This window comes from Lathyrus oleraceus, chromosome 1 (assembly GCF_024323335.1).
Source record: "Lathyrus oleraceus cultivar Zhongwan6 chromosome 1, CAAS_Psat_ZW6_1.0, whole genome shotgun sequence".
Classification (NCBI taxonomy): Eukaryota; Viridiplantae; Streptophyta; class Magnoliopsida; order Fabales; family Fabaceae; genus Lathyrus; species Lathyrus oleraceus.
The window spans coordinates 375707902-375731311 of NC_066579.1; the positions used below are offsets into that span (position 1 = coordinate 375707902).

Consider the following 23410-nt stretch of genomic DNA (forward strand, 5'->3'; position numbering starts at 1 on the left):
TGAGTCTAGAGTCGTTATATCTAGAATCTCTCTGAGACTAGAGTTCAGAGTTTCTAACACCATAATTTAGAATTTGATCATCATTTTGAAATATTGATAATTACGATATTCTTATACCAATAGTAGTTAATATCTTGGAATGTAAAAACCAATCAAAATTGGAACGTGAAAGAATAAAAAAGTGATGTAAAAGTCTAGTATATAGAGAAATTGAAAACAATAATATTTGCTTCTTATTATTAACTTAATAGCAAGATATTACAGATAATTCATGGTACATACAACAGAAACAGAAGCAATTAAAATCTCACAAACAAATCACAAGATAACATAATACTTAAAGGAAACAGATAAAAAGGTGAAGAATACAAAGACACAAGCAGTAAAAAGAGCAGACAATGGATGATAGGTCTTATTTAGAATATGTAACATACTATACATAGCATGACGCATAAGACGTTGCTATTAATTATAGTATGTATGACCCGTGAAATAAAAACAAATTACCAGGTAGGTAAGAACCTAGTAAGTAATCACTTTTTAGCAAGGAGTTTTTGAATCTCTCGCTCAGGTGTATATGCGGGGGCAGAGGGCTTAGCATCCCAAACAAAAGCTCCAACAAGTGATCCACGGTTAAGGAGGTATTCGCATCCCTCAATAATGGTTTTAGATTTAATAGCTTCATAGGTGCTGACTCCTACCAAGAATTTATCTAACGCAGTACCATATTCAGTAACTAGTTTTTTAAAGAGCTTTTCAAAATCGTCCACTGTGTTAAAATACTGATTGTAGAACTTGTAGTCAATCCAGTCAATATAGCCTTTGTTGTCGCGATAAAGTTTGAGGTAGTAGGATTGGGAATTCTCTGTTGGACCAATGGACACCACTTTCATGGATTTGGAAACAACTGGATCAACCTTGAGTTGTTTTATCACCTCTCCTATACAGTTGGAAAAGTCACTGATACTGGAACTGATCTTTTCATAGTTAATATCAATACCGTCAAGTACGTCATCGTTGGGGACTTTGGTCTGGTAGTTTAGGATGATCCCTTTGATTGATGATGTGGCATTCACAATCCAGTCTTCATTATTCTTAGGGTTGAATGTATCTTCAGGGCCAATGCCTCCTATGCTTATTACCACTTTCACTTTCACGTTGTTAAGCTTTTTCTTTAGTTCCACCACCTTTTCTGGGCTAAAGTTCGTGAAGTTCCAATTGCTGTCAAAAAGTCCTGTGCCTTTTCCGTCAACATGCGTCTCTGTGGCAAAGCACAGAATGAAGTGGAATTCTTTTATATCGGCATTGATCATTTCATCAGGAAAATGATCTATATAATCTCCCATGCCAATGTATTCTCGGAAAATGGTAGGCGTCACAGTGGTAGATCCTGACATTGTGATTTACTTTCTTTTTGAATGAGGATTTAATTGGTTGTGGTTGGAATGACAACACTCCTGTTGCCCTTTTATAAGCCTAGAGGTCCTATTTTTAATCAAACTTTTATTTATTAGTCTTCTTAATCTAATGCCATTTTATTGCTTTGCAATATAAACTATTAAACAACGCGACTAGACAATAACGACGGCAATATGAAAATTTAAAACTATATACAAATATGACTAGACAAAAACCAAGGGTGAAGAACGTTCCTAACTATATCAATAACTCATGCAATTAATATTCTCAACACCACTACATATACAATAAAGTATGCAAACACTTGCCTATATTAACTTTTTTTTTTCAAATTTAATCTCATGGATTAAGTTAGAAGGAAACTTCTTCAAATTAAAAATTAGTACATATGTCATCCTTCCCTTATAAATGTTCACACTATGGTTTGTTAGAGATTCATAAAATATAAAAAAAAAACTTTGGACTTTTATACAATATCAACCCAATTTTACAATAAATTGAATTTTTTTTTCCGAATGATAAACTCAACAACCTTAAACCAATAATTTGTGTTCGCCAATATAAGAATGAAGGGAATATGGAGAAGTTTTTTCCCAATTTTGTAGATTGAGTTTCCCTTTTTTTTTTTAGTCTTTCCCTCTTCTCTAAAAGCATTTTTATAGGAGTAACCTTCACCACATATTCAGAGCTTCAAAGCTCTGGCTCTCGGCCTTCTGTTTTGCTTTACTATATATCTTTGACCACATATTTCAAGGTACCTAATCTTCACATCAGTTTTTCATTCAAGAGTTTACTATATTTTCGTTACGATGAACGATAAACCTATTATCATAGAGAGTGACTCTAATAGTAATGTTTCTTCTTCTTAGAGATGGGGAATAAATTCCAAGTTGCATTCCTTTTTCTATGTGGGCAGGGATTCTGATTCAAAGATTGTTTCTCTCGTTTGAGATTTCAAAATAGAAGGAGTATTCGACGACTCATTTTTTATGGGAAAAAAATTTCTGACGGCCCTTCGGAGCACCTTGACGCTCAGTAATCAAAAGTAAGTATTTGTTTTAGCATATTCAAAAGTGGAATTGTTGAAATGAGGCAACCATAAGGATTGTTATAGAGAATAAAATAACTCGTGCTCACATATTAGAGATCGAATAATTTGGAGATCATTAGAATGTTCAACTCTGATACTTTTGAATGTCTATATATAATTGGCATCCTAAATGACTCTATGTATTTATGTCACTTGATTCCATATAAAAAAATTAATAATAATAAATAAATAAAATAAAGAATTTAAAAGATAACTCAAGCTATATTGTGAAATAAGTCAGTCGAATAATGTTTCAGCAACTATTTTGTAAAGTTCATTGACTTATAGGTTGTTGTTGTTGAAGGATAGAACATATAGATAAAAAATTTATGCTAACTGACTTAGTAATCAAAGACTTGACATATAAGGTCTTTCATATGATTGTTGTCGTTAAGGATGTCCTAGATTACTGAGAGTCATTCTTTCTTTATGTTTTATAATATTGTTTTGATATCGATACATACTTTATGTTAAGATTATCTGCAGAAATAAAGTTTATGAGGTTATTATTGTTATAACCATTTCTGTATCATTTGTGCAAATATTGAATTTGCAAACGTCAATTTGATCTCAATAAAGAATTTAGTTGGACCAGTTGGAAATAGATATGATTCAGATATTACATTACATAAAGTGTCCATGTCACTCATTCATATCGATCTATGTCATCAAGTACATTGATGTGGTGGTCGTCAGAGTTCTGTCACGTTATACGTCAGTGACGGCAGCCGCGGTGGTCTCATTGTTGATGTATGAGGTGGACCAGATTGTAAAGTTGAAATCTAAAGATGAAATAGTATTTGGATGCGCGCCTAAAGAATTATGATATAATTATTAAAATATATTGGTCAAGTGGGAGATTGTTGGAATATTTTAATACTTAGTATTATAGTATTATTTTAATAATTATGTGGCCAAATATATTTATTTAATTATATTAGGCTTTTTTTTATCAATTAAGTATCTTAAATAATTAAGTGATCAAATAGAGTTAAAGGACTGATTAGATTTTATTTAGAAATTATTTAATTAATCAATTAAATATTGGATATGGACTCAAATATTAGTGGATTATGATTCTTATAATAATTCAATTTTGTCAAAAATCTATTTTTTACTTTTATTGTGTAATAGCGTCCAAACGGACACTTTGTGTCCGTCTGTCCGCTATTTTAATAAACACACGTGAAAATATATATGATATTATTTTATTTAATGTTAATTTTAGTTGGATCTTATATAAAAAGTTAATAGTAGGAAGTTATTTAAAAGATGATAATAATAGTTTCAATATAAGTTATTAGAAGTTATTATGTAAATTATCTAAGGGTAAAATTGGTAGAAAAATAGGCTACACCAAAATCAAGTTTTCCTTTTATATATTGTTATAGATTACTAAATATTAAAACCATATTTTATAAAAACTTGTTGTAACAAGTTAGTTTATAATAGCACACTTTTATTTAGAGCGTCGTAACAAGTTAATACCTTAGATAACACTTTTATTTTAAAGTGTTATCTAAGAGCTACATGTTTTTAACATAATAATGTGTTACATGATGACAAAGCTTTCACATTGTCCTACACAAAACCAAGGTAATTCTAAAAGTGTCATGATTAATTTTTTTTTTACACATATATGACATATTTCCTTAGTTTATCTAAACCGATGGAATGGATCTATCAGGGATCTCTCTTCGAATCCTTGTCACTTCATTTTTTGTTTTTTATTTATTTTTCAATTGGATTAGGGACCAAGTGTTACATTTTCTCAAATAGAACATCTCCCTTTTTGCTTTATTTATTTATTTTTAATTATATAAATAATATTTTCAAATGCCCTTCTTTTAATTGTAATATTCCTCGGTCACATTGCCTAACTAAGAGGTAATATCATTTGTATGCAATTCCAAGAATATAGCACTATGCTACTTTTTTTAATTATAAATTAGTCTATTCTCTCGGTTATTCCCTATACCAACATGTAAGTTATTTTGCATGAATACTTCACATAACTAAATTTAAAAAATTTATTTACCTATCAACACTCCTTGTTTCATTCTTTGGAAAAAAAACCTAGGTAGTTTTCATCTTTCATGAACAACTCAAACATCAAAACTCATATTTCATCTTCCAAAAACAACTCGAACATCAACTCTTCCAACCTAAAGAAGCTTTGTCATCACGTTTTCTATACGTAACTCACTTTATTTATTGACATAAGCGTTATGAATATGTTAGTTTGATAAAAATATTGTTTTTCTTTAGTGTGTCTTTCAGTTTATTTTGGATTTTAGAGTAGAATCAGTTTTGAATAGAAAATATTGATGCATTTTGTATGTTACAACTCTAGAATAATTTTTATTAGAGGTTGTTTGGATTGGATTATCTATTGATATAAGCCCTTATGAACATAAGCTTCTTTCATCATATCTATGTAAGCACTCTATCCTGATTTTGAAAAACAAATTATAGTTATTAGCTTATAAAAATGTTGTTTTTCTTGAATAATGTTAGTTTGTGATGTATGTTCTTAGGAGGTGTACCACGAGTATAGTATTATTCATATGCATTAGGTTCATTAGCAAATATCTTGAAATGTTGTGTTTCTTGAATAATCTTAGTTTGAGAATATGCATTAGTTTAACAATATGTTGAATGTATGTTCTTAGGAAGTTTACACACGGATAGGTGATTCGACCAACACCTCTCTTACAACCTCTACTACAACCTCTATTAATATTAAAAGTAAAATAAAAACTAGAGGTGACACAATGATGATCAAAGTTTCAAAGGCTCACAAAACTGATGTTTGCTTCCTGGTTGATTTTTGTCCAAGAACTGGTAAGGCCTATGATGAACATACTGGTAATTTTAGGGGTTGTGTGTCATTATAAGGTAGAAGAAAAGTCAATATTATGATAGATAATTGTCATGGCGTTGATGATGATTTGAAAGATAAATTATGGACATATATTTTGGTCTTTATTAGAAATTTTACAATTTATTTTACAAGTATAGATGACCATTTAGTTTTTTTGTTTAATGCTAATATCATCTCTATTACTTAAATATAGGAAGTGTTTATTATTCTAGAGGTTGATATGCTGAAAATATGGATTAGATATACTGGTAAGCGTTGGAGAGACTTTAAGAAACATCTCACAAGTGATTATATTACAGACCCAAATGGTAACATGCAGACTCCATACCTGATGTATCCATTTATTAGCAAAACCATTTGGGAAAGAATGAGAATAGAGCAAGAAATATCTACCCACATAGATTGTCTCGTGAAGGATATGGTAAACTATAAAAGATAATGATTCAAGAAAAAAGAAAAGAAAAAGAATAAGAGTTTGGGGATCCTTCTAGAAGTCTTGATTGCAACTCATCTCCACCATCAAGCCATAAGAAATGAAAGAGGACACATCAAAGACCAGAAGGCGAGTTCCCATCAAAGGTTACACGCAAAGATGCAAAAAAGATTGTAAATAAATATTATTTTCAACGTTATTTATTTAAGTTTATTTCAATTTGGGTAAAGATGAACGTTTACATGTGTTATAGGATTTATTATTTGAAAAATATAAGGATGGTATCTTTTGTTTTACAAAAACTTCAAGACATCTTGGTAGAAGCGATTATAACATAGGAGCATGGTGGTCGTGTTTGTGGTCTTGGATGAGGTATCTTTGTTTTTTGACATTCTTTTATTTCCGTAAATATATTACTTGTGCTTTGTGTGTATTAGTTACTTCCTATATAAAAATTAATTGTAGCCATGAAAACAACCCTATAATTTTTTGCGTGGATATTAGGTTATGAGACTTAAGTTATATATATTGTCTCCGGAGACATTATTAATTAATGGGTTAAGGTATAAACTCTATACATATACTGTATTTAAATTTGCTAAGTTAATATTGTAATTGTTACCTTATCATAATTTATATTTTGTTCAAATTATAGATGTTTGACGACTAAACACCATTCCCACAAAATTATAAAGATGACATCCGATAATGTTGGACAGTTGTCTCCCCATCTTTTTAGGAATATCCATTTTGCAACTCATTAGTTACGACAGGTACGTAAAAACTGCCTTAGTTTCCTATTTGTGATGATTGGCAGGACACTTAAGTCTATCTACCTCAAAAACTTTAATACAAATGAATAATTCTTCTTTAAAAATACCCATATTTAAAATGACGGAACCCAAAGGTAACCTACACAATATTATTTAAATTTTTGAGGGCCTTGGAAGTATTTATTTAAGACTTAATTGGACTTATCTCCCAACTTGTTTTATACAAGTGAGTCTTTAATCAACCGCATGCGTGGCGTGATGTTAAACTTAGAGAATTTTTTTTTAAATAAACAATTTTTTAAAAAAATTTACAAAAATAACCTTTATTTCAAAAAAATTGCAAAAATGGATACATTTGTGCCCTAATTTGTACATGGGCGCCACCCTAGATGGCGCCTACCCTTAATTGGAGGGCAAGTCGCCACTAGGAGTGACGCCTACTCCTATTTTCATTTTTTTATTTTATTTTTTTTTGCTTTTTTTTTATTTTTTTTAATATGTTTTTAATTATTTTTTTAATTTTTTAAAATCTTTTTTAACTTGTTTTAATTTTATTAATTATATATATATATATATATATATATATATATATATATTAATTTATATATATTAATTTAATTTATAACTAAATAATATTATTTATAAATTATAAAATATATTAATTTATATACATGTAAATAAATAATATTATGTATATATTTGTAAAATACACAAGATATATATATATATATATATATATATATATATATATATATATATATAAATATATATTAATATATATATATATATATATATATATATATATATATATATAAATATATATATATATATATATATATATATATATTAATTTATATTAATAAACACAATATATTTATATTAAAATAATACACAAGATAAATATTATAAAGTTTAATTAAAATGCATTATTAATTTGGGATTTATCACATATTATGCGGTCCTTGGTACGATCCGCACGGGGGAGGTCTAACTACTCGTCTAGACGGCTCACGTGGTGGTGGTGCTTCCCTATTCCCACCCCTAGTCCTAACGTGTCCCCTTGCCGTTTGCTGTTGTGGTTGGGTCGATGTCCCTTCAATGCTGTAGGAAAGGCGGGTGCCCTCTGCGCCCTCAATGCTTTATCTCGGTGGGACAAACTGACTCCTGTTGGGTGCGCCCTCGAAATGTGGCCTTTGGTAGTTGAGGGTTGATTCGGGTTGGCTAAAGAACAATGGCTATTGTGGTGTGTAGTAGTCTTGTTGGTAATCCTCTTGTATACCTGTGTCGGGGCTAAGTGGAGGACTGGAAGAGCCCGAGACATCATCGTGATGGAAGTGTTGGGATTGGTGTTGGTGGGGGGATTGAGTTTGTGGTAGGTGTTAGGACTGTTAATGGTGGTGGGAATGTTGAGGTTGGTGTTGGTAATCTTCATGATATTGGGGTTGAGTTTGTGGTATGTAGTGTTGATTTGGTTGGGGGGTGGACATGTGTTGTGGTGGTTGTTGTTGGTAATACGGTGGTGGTGGTTGTTGTTGGTAATACGGTGGTGGTGGTTGTTGTTGGTAATATGGTGGTGGTTGTTGTTGTTGGTAATATTGTGGTGGTTGTTGTTGTTGGGAATATTGTGGTTGTTGTTGTTGTTGGAAATATGGTTGTTGCATTCGGGGATCGTCCAAATAGAACGGGTCAGACACAATCATTTCTGGATTTGTATTTGCTCTATACCAATCCACATATTCCCTTGTCGGCTTCATTTCGTTGGACGCCACCGGAAATTATAGAACATAATGGGCACGCTCTTTCCATATTTTATGGAACTCCTTTGCAAATGCCTTCCAATTTTGGGCATACCACTGGTGGCTGACTTTTTTAAGATGCCAAGGTTCCAAAGATATTGGGGGCCTGGGATTTCTTGATGCATTCTGAATTGCAGTTTGACACGGTCACTTTGGTGCATCTCCACAGTGGTGAACCGCATGATAGTCGTTTTTGCTGTCCAAACAGCTGCATCTTCGGGGTTGGGTTGATGTACCAATCCCAAATATGGCCTCCAAATAAACTACAAAGAAAAAAATAAATATGTTATTTATTGAGAATGCTTGATATTAATAAATTAGTTAGAAGATGAATGATTTAGTGGTATTACATCTTGTGCTCGGAGACGATCCAAGAGTTGACGATAAAATATTATTTTAATTTTTGGGGTAAGACTGTAATCTAGTCCAGTTGCAATGAACCTAAACAAAAAAAGATAAATAATATTATTTACAAATATTTATAGAATAAATATACAAAATGAAATAACATCATAAATTTACCTAGTTGCGTAGGGGAAGGAGTAGACGTTAGGATTTTCGGGGGCTAGCCTCGGCAATCTCCACCACCCCCATGTTTGGAGCAAAAAAGCACATCCAGAAAATGTACAGTGGTCATTTTGTGCATTTTTACACAAAGAGCTATATAGGAAAGCCAATACAACAGAACCCCAACTATACGTGCTTATTCTATCTATGTCCTCGAGCAAACTCAAGTACATAAACTCGCCACGTCTACTGCATGCATCAGTAGGTCAGGATAAGACATGAACTCGCCACTCTAGGTGGCGAATACATTGAAGTCTTGTCTTGTCTGAGAATCTTGCAGGCTAGGTGGAGCTACATGCATGTAGAGATAAGGAGACTTAAATGGATAGTTAAATATTTAGTTAAATCGATTCAATTGATAACTGGAGAAAAATTATATGAAGGTTGGGAGTCCAAATCTAAATACTTAATGAATTATAGTTATTAAGCTATTTGACCAAAATTAAAACAGTTCAAAATATTAATATTTAGTTGATTTTCTGCTATTTGAGATGAGTTTGAAAAAAATTCTTTAGGCATGCGTGGGAATCTTGCAGACTAGGGGGTGAAGACATTTGATGGATATGCATGCATGAGAATCTTGCAGGCTAGGTGCAGGCTAGGTGGATAGGTTAGCATGCATTGGTACAGATTATGTTGCACTTGTCTTGTCTAGGGGAAGGCTTGGTGGTAGTGTTGCATGCAAAAATGTGACACGTCTAATGCATGCATCACAATTGAATCTGTGTATGTAGACATGCGTGGGAATCTTGCAGACTAGGTGGTGAAGACATTTGATGGATAGGCATGCGTGGGAATCTTGCAGGCTAGATGCAGGCTAGGTGGATAGGTCAGCATGCATTGGTACAGATTAGGTTGCACTTGTCTTGTCTAGGGGAAGGCTTGGTGGATGTGTGAGTATAAGTATTCACACAATTTTTCACAAAGGTATTCACAAAATCTTCACTATATCTTCACATATTTCACACATATCTTCACATATCATGGCATCTTCATCACAATACAAAATCAAAGCTCACGTGAATGGTGAGACTTATGAATGTGATATGTCTGGCTTCCTATTTAGAAACACCGATTGCACTCGTTTTTGTCTAAATAGAGAAGCTGACTTCTCTTATCTGAAAAAAAAGATTGAGTCCAAACTTAGACAACTTGTGTCCCAAATTTTTTATCAATAACCTTTTTTTTCTGAAAATAACTCAGTCAGGTTTTATAAGTCATTGAATCAAAATGACATGGAGGCACAATACATGTTTCGTAACCATGAGTATTCTTGTTACGATTATATAGTGTTGTACATTGTGTTGGAACAATTTCAACCAACTCAGAATTGTAGCGCGGTATTCGTTACCATTAGAGATATTGACTAAATCTAAGGTAAGCCATACAAGTCGAGTCGCCACCACACTTCTATTTATCCAAAGGAATGGTTAGAAAGCGAACAAAAACCTAAAAGTTTTATCGAATCAAAAACTAGTAAAAATGTCAGAGATCTGGGTAAGGGGGTTGGTTATGCAATGGGAAGGTGTTAGGCACCCAAAACATCCTAGGTACTCCTAGGGAGCCCTTTTCATGTTTGTTGTAAAGGTTGTTTGTTTTGTGAAAATTTACTTGTGCAAACATGATTGAAGGGATGAGAAGAGAATTTACAAGTTTATTTACATTTTGTGTTTGAATGGATGAACCCATTGCCTATGTACCATCTTTAAAAGATTAGGATCAAAACCTCGTAGTTCGGGTAGAAAAATTCAAAACAAGTTGGTGAATTGATTGGTCCAAAAGCCTTAAGGTCTTTTGTTATCCAAGGGAGAAAACTCAACCTAAAACCACAAATCCACCATGTGAGGATTGCTTCAACATGCTAGTGAGGGGTTAACCCTATAATAAGCATGGAAGACTCATTGTCCATCACTAAGGATATAGGTGAGTATTATATCTACCTCAAGGATAACTCAAACCTAATAGATAAAGTTTATAAAAAAATTTGATTAAGAAGGTGGCCATTAAAACCACAAAAAGTATTTGAATGAGTGGTATTTACCAATGAAAAGTATTTACAAAAAATGGTCAAAGTTGACTTAGAAGTTCAATTCAAAATAAGTATTATGAAAAGAAAGTTTGAAAATAAAAAGCATAAGGCTTAGGTTTCTAATGTTAAAAACAAATGTTAAATGTTTGCACAAAAGTTTTGGCTAGGGTTAGAGTGGAGAGAAGAAGAAGAATGGCTAAGATCCTAAGCATACAAGAGGTGAGGGAAAAGAGTATAAAACCACACAAGGAGTTCCTCTCTTGAAATCATATTGATGATCCAAGTAGCTCCCATCCTTTGGAATAAACAATCACAAGCATAACTCAATCAATCAACAATCAATGAATTCTTGGACAAGGCTCCTCAAGGCTCTTGGATCTCTCTCCCTTAGAAGCTCATGGTAATGGTCTCACAATTTAGCTCAAGTTAGAATCCCTAACACAAGAACACACATATCAAAAATTTCTAACAAACAATCAAAGAATGGACAAGAGGGAGTTTAGAATATGGTCCTTTCAATGTTTAACTTCAAGCTTTAAGCATTCTAAAGGCATGAGGCCTAGTTGCTCTTCAACATTTTAAGCACTCTAAAGGCATGAGGCCTAGTTGCTCTTCAACATTTTAAGCACTCTAAAGGCATGAGGCCTAGTTGCTCTTCACATTCCATTTTCTTGGGTAAGGTCCTAAATTCTAAGTCCATATTGTCCAATTCTTGGCATTTGGTCCACAACAGACAGACAAACACAAGCACAAAATATATATACACAATCATATACCCAAGTGGGCAAAAGGCAAATGGCATTAACATAAACATGTGCTCCAATGAGCAAAGAAAAAAGCAAATGAATAATATGTGCAAGAATAGTAAATTGCATAAAAGTAAAGTGCATAAAGTAAAAGCTAATTGTTAGTGGTTAATGGTTAGTATGCCATAAGGCAAAATTTAGCGCTATGTTAAGAAATCGTAATTGGACTTATGTAGAAGTCACAACTATCTGAGGTCGGTCAATAATAATGTAGGCAACAAACACAAGTTAGGAGTCTTGATTAGTGAACCAAGTCCCAACAACTTGCCATGCCAAAAGAAAAAGAGGAATGATCTTGTATTGGTTTAAGTCTTTTGCATGATTTAGGAAACAACCTATTCTTAATGCAAAGCCATTCACTTGATCAATTGATCAAGATGAATTAGATTTGGATCAAGGAAGATTAAGTCTCCCTAATCAATGCTAACTTATCAACCTTCAACTCATTGATCAAAAAGAAAAAAAAAAGAAGAAGAAGGAGATGAACCATAAAATGAAAATGGTAAAATTAAAGTGCATTAAATGAAATAAAATGTACCAATCATCATATGTTGTCCAATGACATTGAAAGTCAAAGTCAAACAAATCAAAAACAGAAGTGAGATGAAGATTGGAAGTCAAGAAATAAACAAAATATTTTTGGCATTTTTAATATTTAAAATTAAACTTGAATTAAAAATAAATGGAAAGGTCAAACTTCAAACTCACTTCAAATCAACTTTGAAAAGTCCAAGTGATTTATCCTAAGTTCAACATGGTCAAACAAAGCTTGACAAAAAATTTCACCATTTTTAAAAGTCAGAAACTATTTTTTATCAATTAAAAATGAATAAAAATAACCTAATTGAACTAAAATCTCAAATAAATCTCAAATCAATTAAAAAATTGATGAGAATATTTTTCATTGATTCATCATCATCCAAAGAGGTTGAGAAAATATTTTTGTATTTTTTGGATATCAAAAACTATTTAAAATGAATTAAAAAGAACCAGAAAAGATAAAATTCAAGAAAAATATCAAATGATGAAATAAAAAATATTAAAAATCATTTTTAGAAACTAGAAATTATTTGGAGACTAATGCAATTGGTCCCATAAATATTGATTTTTGAAATAAAATGGAATTAAAGAAAATAAAATGGAAATTAATAAAATCAGAAAAAGCCTGGCGTGTTGGATTCATTTCATTAAATGACTTGGCAGATCCAAGGGCTCTCAGCGCGCGCGCGCATCATAGGCTTGAGTTAATGCAACCACACAAATATTAAATAAAAGTCATAACAATCAAAGGCCAAGATCAAATCTGGAAAATGAATCCAATGGTCCGCAATGCATCTGGCAATAGGACAGCCACCGGAGCCACCGTCTTCTCCGGTGAGCTTGGATTTTCCGGCCAAAATTGCAGAGATCCAAACCTTAACCAATTTGCACGATCCTTATACCAAAATGAAGATGGGGTTATTTACATCACCCTTGTAACCTTGAATCACTTTCAAGATTCCTATAAATGGAGAAATCTGAGGAAGAAGATTCAGGTATGAAAAATGCAGATCAAAGAAAAGAAAAATTGAAGCTACCACTAGCTTGCCTCTCAAGTGAGGACTTCAGAAAACACTTTGGCCAGGCAAATAGATCAATATATGATGAGATTTGAAGAAAATACCAGTTGAAGAGTAAGCTTGATTTCTGGAAACTTGAGCTCGATTCCTTGCTTGCTTTGCTAAAACAGAAGATCAGTGAGATGAATGGTGAAGGTTTAGAAGCTCTAGATCCAAAGATTCAACCAGATGTAGTTGAATTTTGGATCTGAAAAATTTAGAGAAAAAATGAACTAGCTTCTTTAGTAATGGATATGGAGAGAATTCTGCAGCATTTCAGGTTGAATCAGGTGTGAATTTTGAATGGGATTGGGTCTCTATTTATAGAGGAAATGACAAGGAGAATGTGATCAATCAGTGTGCATGGCATGTGGAGCTTCATTGCATGGGCTTGCATGATCATGCACAAGGCCCAAAAACAATTCCAAATGAATTCTGAGCATCAGCCAAATGAAATTGGACGTGTGACTTGCAAGGCAATTGCTTGTGCATCAAGATTTCAAGTGCATTCCTCATTTGTACCTAAACATTCATCTCTTCGAATGTCCCATTTAAAAAATCCAAACATGATCATGTGAGTAATGGTTGGAAAGGTCTTGATGTAAGGAACAATTGTTATGTTGGACAAAAATCCATTTGAAGTGTGGAAATTTATGAAATTTGGGTTTAAAGTGCAAGGTGCATGACATGTCAAGGCAAGGTTTCCAAATTTGGCCAATTTTCAAGCCCCTCTGTATTTATGATGAAATCCTCAAATGGAAAACCTCCAACATCAAAGTTGTATACCTTTTCAAGAAAATTAAAATGGACTTAAATTTTGCATCATTTGGATTTTTTATGAAAGCGTTATGGGCAGTTGAAGTTGGACTTTTTTGCCTTTTAATGCCTTTGGTAAAAAAGGACCTATAATGTCTAGCATTATCACATGTATTTCCTTTAAGATTTTGAAATTTTGTTAAACATAACATTTGAAGTAGACATCTTAAGATTTCCAGTGCATTTGATCCCACCTTAAAATCATAAAAAATGAATGAGTTATGTCCTTGGGAAGTTGACCCAAAATTAGGGTTTCAGTCAAAATGACCTATAATGTATTGGAATGGATGATGACCTTCCAAGCTTCAAATCAATTTTTGATGAACATGAAAGTTGTTCATATTGTTCTTAAGAAGATTTGTGCTTTTGGGATCATCTCCATTTGACCAACACATAAAATGTTAGGTCTCAGTGCATTTCAAAATAGTTAGATGAATTGACTGATCAACATCTCAAGTCCACAACCCATATCTTGATGAATTGATGATTGAGGACACTCAAATAAGTTCAAATATGCATGAAATGATGAATTAAAGAACTTACCTTGATTGCATTTGATCATGGGCTGAGGTTGCTTCATGAGCAAGGCAATTGTTGTACACAGATGAATTAGGGTTTCTCTGGGGAATAAACCTCAAACCCTTTGATTTGCTTTGATAAAAATGATGAATTGAGATGCTAGGAAGGAATATTTGATGGATGAGAGCTTTGGGAACCATTACCATGCTTACTTTCATCTTCTCTTGGCCATATCTTTACACAAAGGATCTCCTAGAAGCTTTTGACCTTGTGATTGCTCAAACTACAAACAAAAGATGTTAGTGACATATTTTTATGCTTTTGGTTAGTAAACAAAATAAGAAAAGCAATGTTATACAATTCAAGCATGCTTGGTGATCCCAAACCACTCACAAGGAGTCCCACCCAAAGGCAAGGGAAATCAAGATGCTCATTGATCCTTGAGGCTATGCAAATGCAATGTTATGATGCCATGAGGGATCTTAGGGCCAAAATTGGGGTCTTACAGATGCCCCTATTTAAGGTCATTCTAGCTGGAGAAGGGAAGGTTAAAATCTTCGTCTCGACGAGGTAGAATGGGCTTAAATAATAACAAAGAGACGAATTTTGGTCCCTAAGAGACCTCATGATGCAAATGTAAGTATGCAAAATGGTAACACTCTGTGGGGATATACGTCCACAAAGAAGAAAAGAAAATCAGGAGAACTGACAATCCATTTGAGTGATACACTCAAATTGGGACAGATACTCTGTGGACTCTTATGGGGATAGAAGGGGGATAAAAATGCGTGAGCAAGTCACGACTTAAAGCTCGGGGAGCAGAATTCCAAAGGGAATAAACCAATGGAAAGACTCGAGCTGACCCAAAGATGCATGTATTGGGGAATATGCCAATACAGCAAAAACTAACCACAACGGGTTCTTCGGATAGAAATCCGGACGAAGACAATCCACTAAGGGACTTCTCTAGGGATGTCCAAAAGACTCTCCTGGGGAAGTAGTGGGATGAGGTATTATCGGTTACTGGGTAATAAGCTCAACGAGACATGTGACTTGAACACCGGTACATGGGCGAGAGATGCAACATGCTCGATAAGAAATGAATATCTAAGACCGGTATAAGGGTGAGAGATATCAAAACTCCAAAACATCTGAGGAAGACCTAAAAGTTATATCTCAACTCAGGGGTTCTGACTCCACAAGGGACTAAAAGTCATAATAGGGAGCAGAAAGGAAGGAACACCAGGGATACCGGTTACTGGGCATATAATAGGTAACCAACCAAGCCGTGAATTGGGGAATATTTCCAACACACTCATCATGCAAAAGAGGGCTAAAAGCAAACTCGATTATAGGATGGATATTCGACTCCACAAAAGGGGATACGAATCCTACTCAACTGGGGAAGATCAAAAGGCTTTGACCAAAGAGTGCATGAGATATATTATCTATTACCGTCAGAACATAGATAACATACTCGCATGGAAGATTATCCACAACCGGTTATTGGGTTAATAAAGGATAAATCGACCGAAAAGAAAAGGCATCGGGATACCGAAACTAGGTATATAATGATGACCAATTCAGGAGAGAAACAATCGTTACCAACAACAACAGGGTAGACGAGAGATGACTTGCTGGGGATAAATTGCGTAATCCAAGCAATTATCCAGGCAAATGAGGGGATATCAACACCGAATATTGGATAAAGATAACCGTCAAGGAGGGGATTACACCTACCGGATACTGGGTAGGAAACCACGGAAAAGTAATCGTCATCGATTAGGATGAGCGAAAGGTTAACTCTGCAAAGGGGATACAAATAGGGTTTACAACTACCGGTATAAGGGTAGAAAACCACAGACTCCGCCGGGGATAATATGAATGATTACTAATTACCGATCAATTACTCATTTACACCACGGGGAAGCGAAGGAAATAGTCACAAGAGGCCAATCTAGGATCAAACAAAAGAGGCATACCGAATCAAGACTTGTCCTAGTGAGGATATAACTCAATAGGGAAACCTGTCCCAATATATGTGTTGGGAAGGGGCGGAAACAAACATCATCCACAAGGATATATCTCGGTGGGGAACATGGAAGAAAGGATAGACGCTTTCTACCTATGGAGCTGACTCTATATGGAGAGATCAGACACACTCATCTGCTTGGGGAGATATATATCACCAAATAGCAGGAGACAACAAACAACGATACATGGCAAAAGTGCAACATGAATATCTGAATGTTATAATTATGCATGTATATGCGTGGTTTATGTATGATGAATGCTGACAAAAAGACAATTTAACACAAACAGGTCCAGGAATCAACCATCTGGTACTACATCTCAAGAGAGAAAGCCAAGTCCGCTAAGGGCAACCGGTGCTGGGAAATCTCTGCAGAGGGATGAACATCAGTCATTCCAGCTGGGGACAAGGACCATCATAGATAAAGTTCACCATATAAACAGCTCCACTAGGGAATCTATCCGAGGAGATAAAGGAGTTCTGGGGACCAACCATCAAACACTTTCCAAAGAGAACATATCTGTTGAGGAGGATAGATCGCTACTCTGCTGAAGGGAAGAGAGGTGAATATCTCAACAAGCACTCTACCTGGCAGGATAAACCACAAAAAGGCCTCGGAGGAAGAAGATATAGTCATGCTAGGAATATGAACAAATGTATTACCCTGTTGGAGATCATACCACACTTGGGAGAGCACTGAGGATCTCCTAAGTATCCTTTCGTCATTGTGAATGTTCACTTTGTTTAAAGACAAGTTATGGAAAATTCAAAAGAATGATATTTTCTCAATTAAAGCATGCGAAACATTTGTTGAATAGAAACAAATAAGAGTGCAAATAATTGGATAAAAGGCTCAAATTTATTTGATGGAATGGTAGTCTGCAAATGGCAAGACTCCATAGATATTTACAAATTTGAAATTGGTGATGTATATTGGAAAAGGGCTACATTGAACATAATGACCGTTTCTCCACCAATTCCGAATCTGATGTATTTGAAGTTTTGGTTGATAATGAATGAGCAAGAATCTCTGACGGATGACAGTCGTAGAACAGAGTCTTGTCAGGATGCAGTTACTTGCCAAATCCCTAATTTTTGCCTAGATTTCCCCAGGATGAGGTACTCAATCTAGCGAGATACATATATATTTTTTATGTCTCTAACTTTTGCCTGGATCGCCCTTTCGGGTTTTCAATCCACCGAGACACTCATTTTTGCCTAAGCCGCCCTTTTGGGTTTTCAACTTAGCGAGCTATTCTGTTTTTTATTTAGGCGAAGTATTTCTTGACTGCATCTGAATTCACAGGACGAGTGAAATCCTCCCCATCCATAGTTGTAAGTATCAAAGCACCGCCTGAAAAGGCTCTCTTAACAACATATGGACCTTCATAGTTTGGAGTCCACTTGCCCCTGGAATCGGGCGCGAAAGACAAGACTTTCTTGAGCACAAGGTCACCCTCCCGGAACACACGAGGCTTGACCTTCTTATCAAAGGCTTTCTTCATTCTTTGCTAATATAACTGACCGTGGCACATGGCAGTCAATCTCTTCTCTTCTATCAAATTCAACTGGTCATAACAACTCTGAACCCATTCAGCATCAGTCAACTTGGCTTCCATCAAGACCCTCATTGATGGGATCTCCACCTCTACTGGGAGTACAACTTCCGTGCCATAAACAAGAGAGAAATGGGTTGCCCATGTCGAAGTGCAGACAGATGTACGATATCCATGCAAAGCGAATGGCAGCATCTCATGCCAATCCTTGTACGTGACAACCATCTTCTGGATAATCTTCTTGATATTCTTATTAGCAGCTTCAACAGCCCCATTCATCTTGGGTCTGTAAGGAGAAGAATTATGATGTGCAATCTTGAACTCGCTACACAGCTCTTTCATCATTTTGTTGTTCAAGTTAGATCCATTGTCAGTAATGATCTTATCTCGGACACCATATCGGCATATAAGTTGATTCTTGATAAACTTCACGATCACTTGCCTGGTCACATTTTGCATATGACGCCGCTTCAACCCACTTGGTGAAGTAATCAATTGCTACGAGAATGAATCTGTCTCCATTAAACGCTTTTGGCTCTATCATGCCAATCATGTCAATTCCCCACATGGAGAAGGGCCATGGTGATGAAATCACATTCAGAAGTGTCGGGGGAATATGAATCTTATCCGCATAAATCTGACACTTATGACATATCTTCACATACTTGCAACAGTCAGACTCCATTGTCAACCAATAGTAGCCTGCTCTCAACATCTTTCTAGCCATGGCATGTCCATTGGAATGAGTACCAAATGAACCCTCATGGACCTCAGTCATTAATAGGTCGGCTTCGTGTCTATCCACGCATCTGAGCAAAACCATGTCAAAATTTCTCTTATAAAGTACATCATCATTGAGGTAGAAACTTCCTGACAATCTCCTCAGAGTCTTCCTATATTTTATGGATGCCCCATGCGGGTAAGTCTGGCTCTGAAGGAAACACTTGATATCATAATACCATGGCTTATCATCTTTCACTTCTTCAACTACAAACACATGAGCTGGTCTATCCAAGCGCATCACAGTGATATTGGGAACTTCATTCCACAGTTTGACCACAATCATTGAAGCAAGAGTAGCAGAGCATCTGCCATCCGATTCTCATCTCGAGGAATATAATGGAAGTCAACCTCAGTAAAGAACGTTGAAATCCTCCATGCATAATCCCTATAGGGAATAAGGCCAGGCTGATTCGTTTCCCATTCACCCTTAATCTGATTAACAACGAGGGTCGAATCACCATATACGTCAAGATGCTTGATCCTTAGATCAATGCACTCTTCCAATCCCATAATACAGGCCTCATACTCTGCCATGTTATTCGTGTATTTGAAAGTTAGTCTTGCTGTAAAAGGAATGTGTGTGCCCTGGGGAGTAATGATTACTGCCCCAATACCATTTCCATATTGATTTACAGCGCCATCAAATACCATACTCCATCTGGAACCTGGCTCTGGCCCTTCATCAAGTGTAGGCTCATCATAATCTTTCATTTTCAAATACAGAATCTCCTTATCTGGGAAGTCATACTGAACTGACTGATAATCTTCGATCGGCTGGTGTGCCAAGTGGTCAGCCAAGATACTACCTTTGATAGCTTTCTGAGCTCGATACTCAATATCATACTCAGACAACAACATCTGCCAACGGGAAATCCTCCCAGTTAAAGCAGGCTTCTCAAATATATACTTGATTGGATCCATCCTGGATATCAGCCAAGTCGTATGATTCAACATATACTGGCGTAAGCGCTTAGCAGCCCAAGCCAAAGCACAGCATATCTTCTCAAGCATTGAGTATCGAGACTCGCAATCAGCGAACTTCTTACTCAAGTAGTAGATAGCATACTCTTTCTTTCCGGATTCATCTTGCTGACCAAGGACACAACCCATTGAATCCTCAAGAACAATCAGATGCATAATCAATGGTCTCCCTTCCACGGGCGGAGACAGAATCAGAGGCTCAGACAAATACTCTTTAATACTATCAAAAGCTTTCTGGCAATCCTCCGTCCAATCGTGAGACTGATCTTTCTGGTGGATCTTGAATATTGGTGCACATGTGGCAGTCATGTGGGATATGAATCTGGAAATATAATTCAAGCGGCCAAGAAAACCTCGAACTTGCTTCTCAGTTTTGGGCGCAGGCATCTCTTGTATTGCTTTGACCTTTGCAGGATCAACCTCAATACCTCTTTCACTGACAATAAAGCCCAATAACTTTCCGGGACAGACTCCAAATGTGCACTTGTTGGGATTCAGGCGGAGCTTATACTTCCTCAAATGCTGAAAAAGTTTCAACAGGTGTTCTACATGCTCAACTTCCGTTCTTGACTTGGCAATCATATCATCAACATATACCTCGATCTCCTTATGCATTATGTCATGAAACAAGGTAGTCATAACTCGTTGATATGTGGCTCCGGCGTTCTTCAAACCGAAGGGCATCACTTGATAACAGAATGTTCCCCAAGGTGTGATGAATGTTGTCTTCTCCATATCCTCGGGTGCCATCTTGATCTGATTATATCCGGAAAATCCATCCATAAACGAGGAGACTTTGAATTTAGCTGTATTATCTACCAACATATCAATATGTGGTAGAGGAAAGTCATCTTTCGGACTAGCTTTATCCAAATCTCTATAGTCCACACACATTCGGACTTTTCCATCTTTCTTAGGCACGGGCACTATATTGGCCACCCATTGAGGATATGTAGAAGTCACCAGAAATCCCGCATCAATTTGCTTCTGAACTTCTTCTTTGATCTTCACTGCCATATCAGGATGAGTTCTTCTGAGCTTCTGCTTCACAGGCACACACTCAGGCTTTAAGGGTAGGAAATGTTGCACAATATCTGTATCTAGACCAGGCATGTCTACATATGACCAGGCGAAGACATCAACATATTCTCGTAGCAACTCAATCAGCCCCTTCTTAACAGATTCTTCTAGGAGTGCCCCAATCTTCATGTCATGAACACAATCCTCAGACCCCAAATTGACTGTTTCCAGATTCTCAAGATGCGGCTGAATGATCTTCTCTTCATGCTCAAGTAGTCGGGTAATCTCATCAGGGATCTCTTGAACATCATCTTCTTTTACTTCAAATACAGGGAACTCAAAATTGGGAGATGGTGTTGGGTCATTATGTTTAATGGGTCTAGAAAGCAACCTACATAATGATTTTAGATATGAAAAGCTTTAGGATTTAAAAAAGGCAAATCATTATGCAGATGAAAAGATTGATTTTATTCTATTTTTTAGGGTTTTATGTGATCACCAATTTCATGCAGAAAGCTAAAAGGGAAAATAATTGGAAAAACAAACATTTAACATGAATTTATTGAATGAAAATATCATTGTATTTATGTGCCAACATTGTCATCACTGCTCCTTTTGGCATGGCAGAAGGGTTTTTTAAACAAAGTGATCATTATGTTGACTTATGGATAACTGTAGGAATATCCACAATGACCCAATTGTTGCAGACCCCTCCAGGGATGATGAAATTGCCAGAATCCTCTGCATCCTCTTCCAAGACAGCGGCAGCCTCCTCGTCCTGACCAGTGTGGATGAAACCTCCACTCTTGAATAACCCTTGCTCATTGAAGACCCCAGAAGAAAAGCCTATGCCAGCCTGGGACATGTTGTCTTCTAGCTCAATCATTTTCCCCAAACCAGCAGTTGCACCATGCTCGATGGCCAACTTTGCATCTTTGTAGGAAGCAAATGAAGGAGTTCTCTTCTCAATAGGCTCAGCAATAGATAAAGCTTGGAAAGGAGTTCCAACTTCATCCTCAGCATCTATATAAGAGAAAGAAGACAAATGGCTGACCAGGAGAGCCTTTTCTCCCCCTACCACCACCAGCTTCTTATTCTTCACAAATTTCAGTTTTTGGTGTAGGATGGATGTCACGGCGCCTGCCTCGTGAATCCATGGTCTGCCTAAGAGACAGCTATACGATGGGTGAATGTCCATAACCTGAAAGGTAATCTGGAAATCACTCGGTCCGATTTTGATTGGGAGATCAACTTCCCCAATCACTGTTTTGCGAGACCCATCGAAAGCCTTCATAACTACTCCACTCTGCCTCATCGGAGGCCCCTGATATGATAGTTTTGAGAGAGTGAACTTTGGCAATACGTTTAATGACGACCCAGTGTCCACCAGCACATTGGACATGACGTCATCTCTACAACCCATAGATATATGCAATGCCAAGTTGTGGTCTCTTCCCTCCTCGGGGAGATCAGAGTCACAAAATCTCAAGTTGTTACAAGCAGTGATATTTGCAACAATGCTATCAAATTGTTCTATCGTGACATCGTGATCCACATATGCCACATCCAACACCTTCTGCAGAGCCTCTCGATGTGGTTCTGAATTTAAAAGTAAGGATAACACCGATATTTTGGATGGCGTTTGTAGAAGCTGGTCTACAACATTGTACTCGCTCCTTTTGATGAGCCTCAACATCTCATCATAATCTTCTTTCTCATTGCCACTAGGGCCAACAGAAGTAGGAGTTTTTAGCACAGAGGAAGGCTTAACAACAAGTGCCGGATTTGGAGAGCTTACAGTATTCCCAATCGGGCGTTCAGCAAAATCAGCATTAGCTTGAGGTTTTGGTGGTGCTGAAAATACACGACCACTACGTGTCAGACCGCTAACATCGGCAATATTCACCACAGATGAAGAAGGCAAGGACACCTTTTTCCCATTCTCTACTGCTACATCATTGTAGCGATAGGGAATTGCCTCTTCAGAAGAATACGGCACTGGACCGACAGGCTTAATGATAAGAGCAGGGGAAGCCTTCTGCTTGCTACCGTCATACTTGATATAACAGGCTCGGGTATCCGGAATACTGGAGAAATCACGTTGACCTCAGGCTCATCCTCGTCAACATTCCTATTCTGAAGGATCTCAATGACTCATTCGTCCAACATTTCTTGAATGTCCTTGCGCACCTGGCGACAACCCAATCGGTTAACAGAACAGACTCGGCATCTATCATGGTCATGCTCATAATGACTGTAATCACATAGCAAGCGATGCATCTCGACCAGATACTATCGAATATGACTG

The 23410-nt window shown here is 36.1% G+C and overlaps 1 protein-coding gene across 1 annotated transcript; it reads right to left on the bottom strand.

The window, feature by feature from the left end:
• Positions 1–380: 380 nt before the first annotated feature.
• LOC127137664 (chitinase 2) lies at positions 381–1452 on the bottom strand. Its single transcript, XM_051064104.1, has one exon. The coding sequence runs from the start codon at positions 1395–1397 to the stop codon at positions 534–536; it is 864 nt and encodes a 287-aa protein (XP_050920061.1). The 5' UTR covers positions 1398–1452; the 3' UTR covers positions 381–533.
• Positions 1453–23410: the final 21958 nt, after the last annotated feature.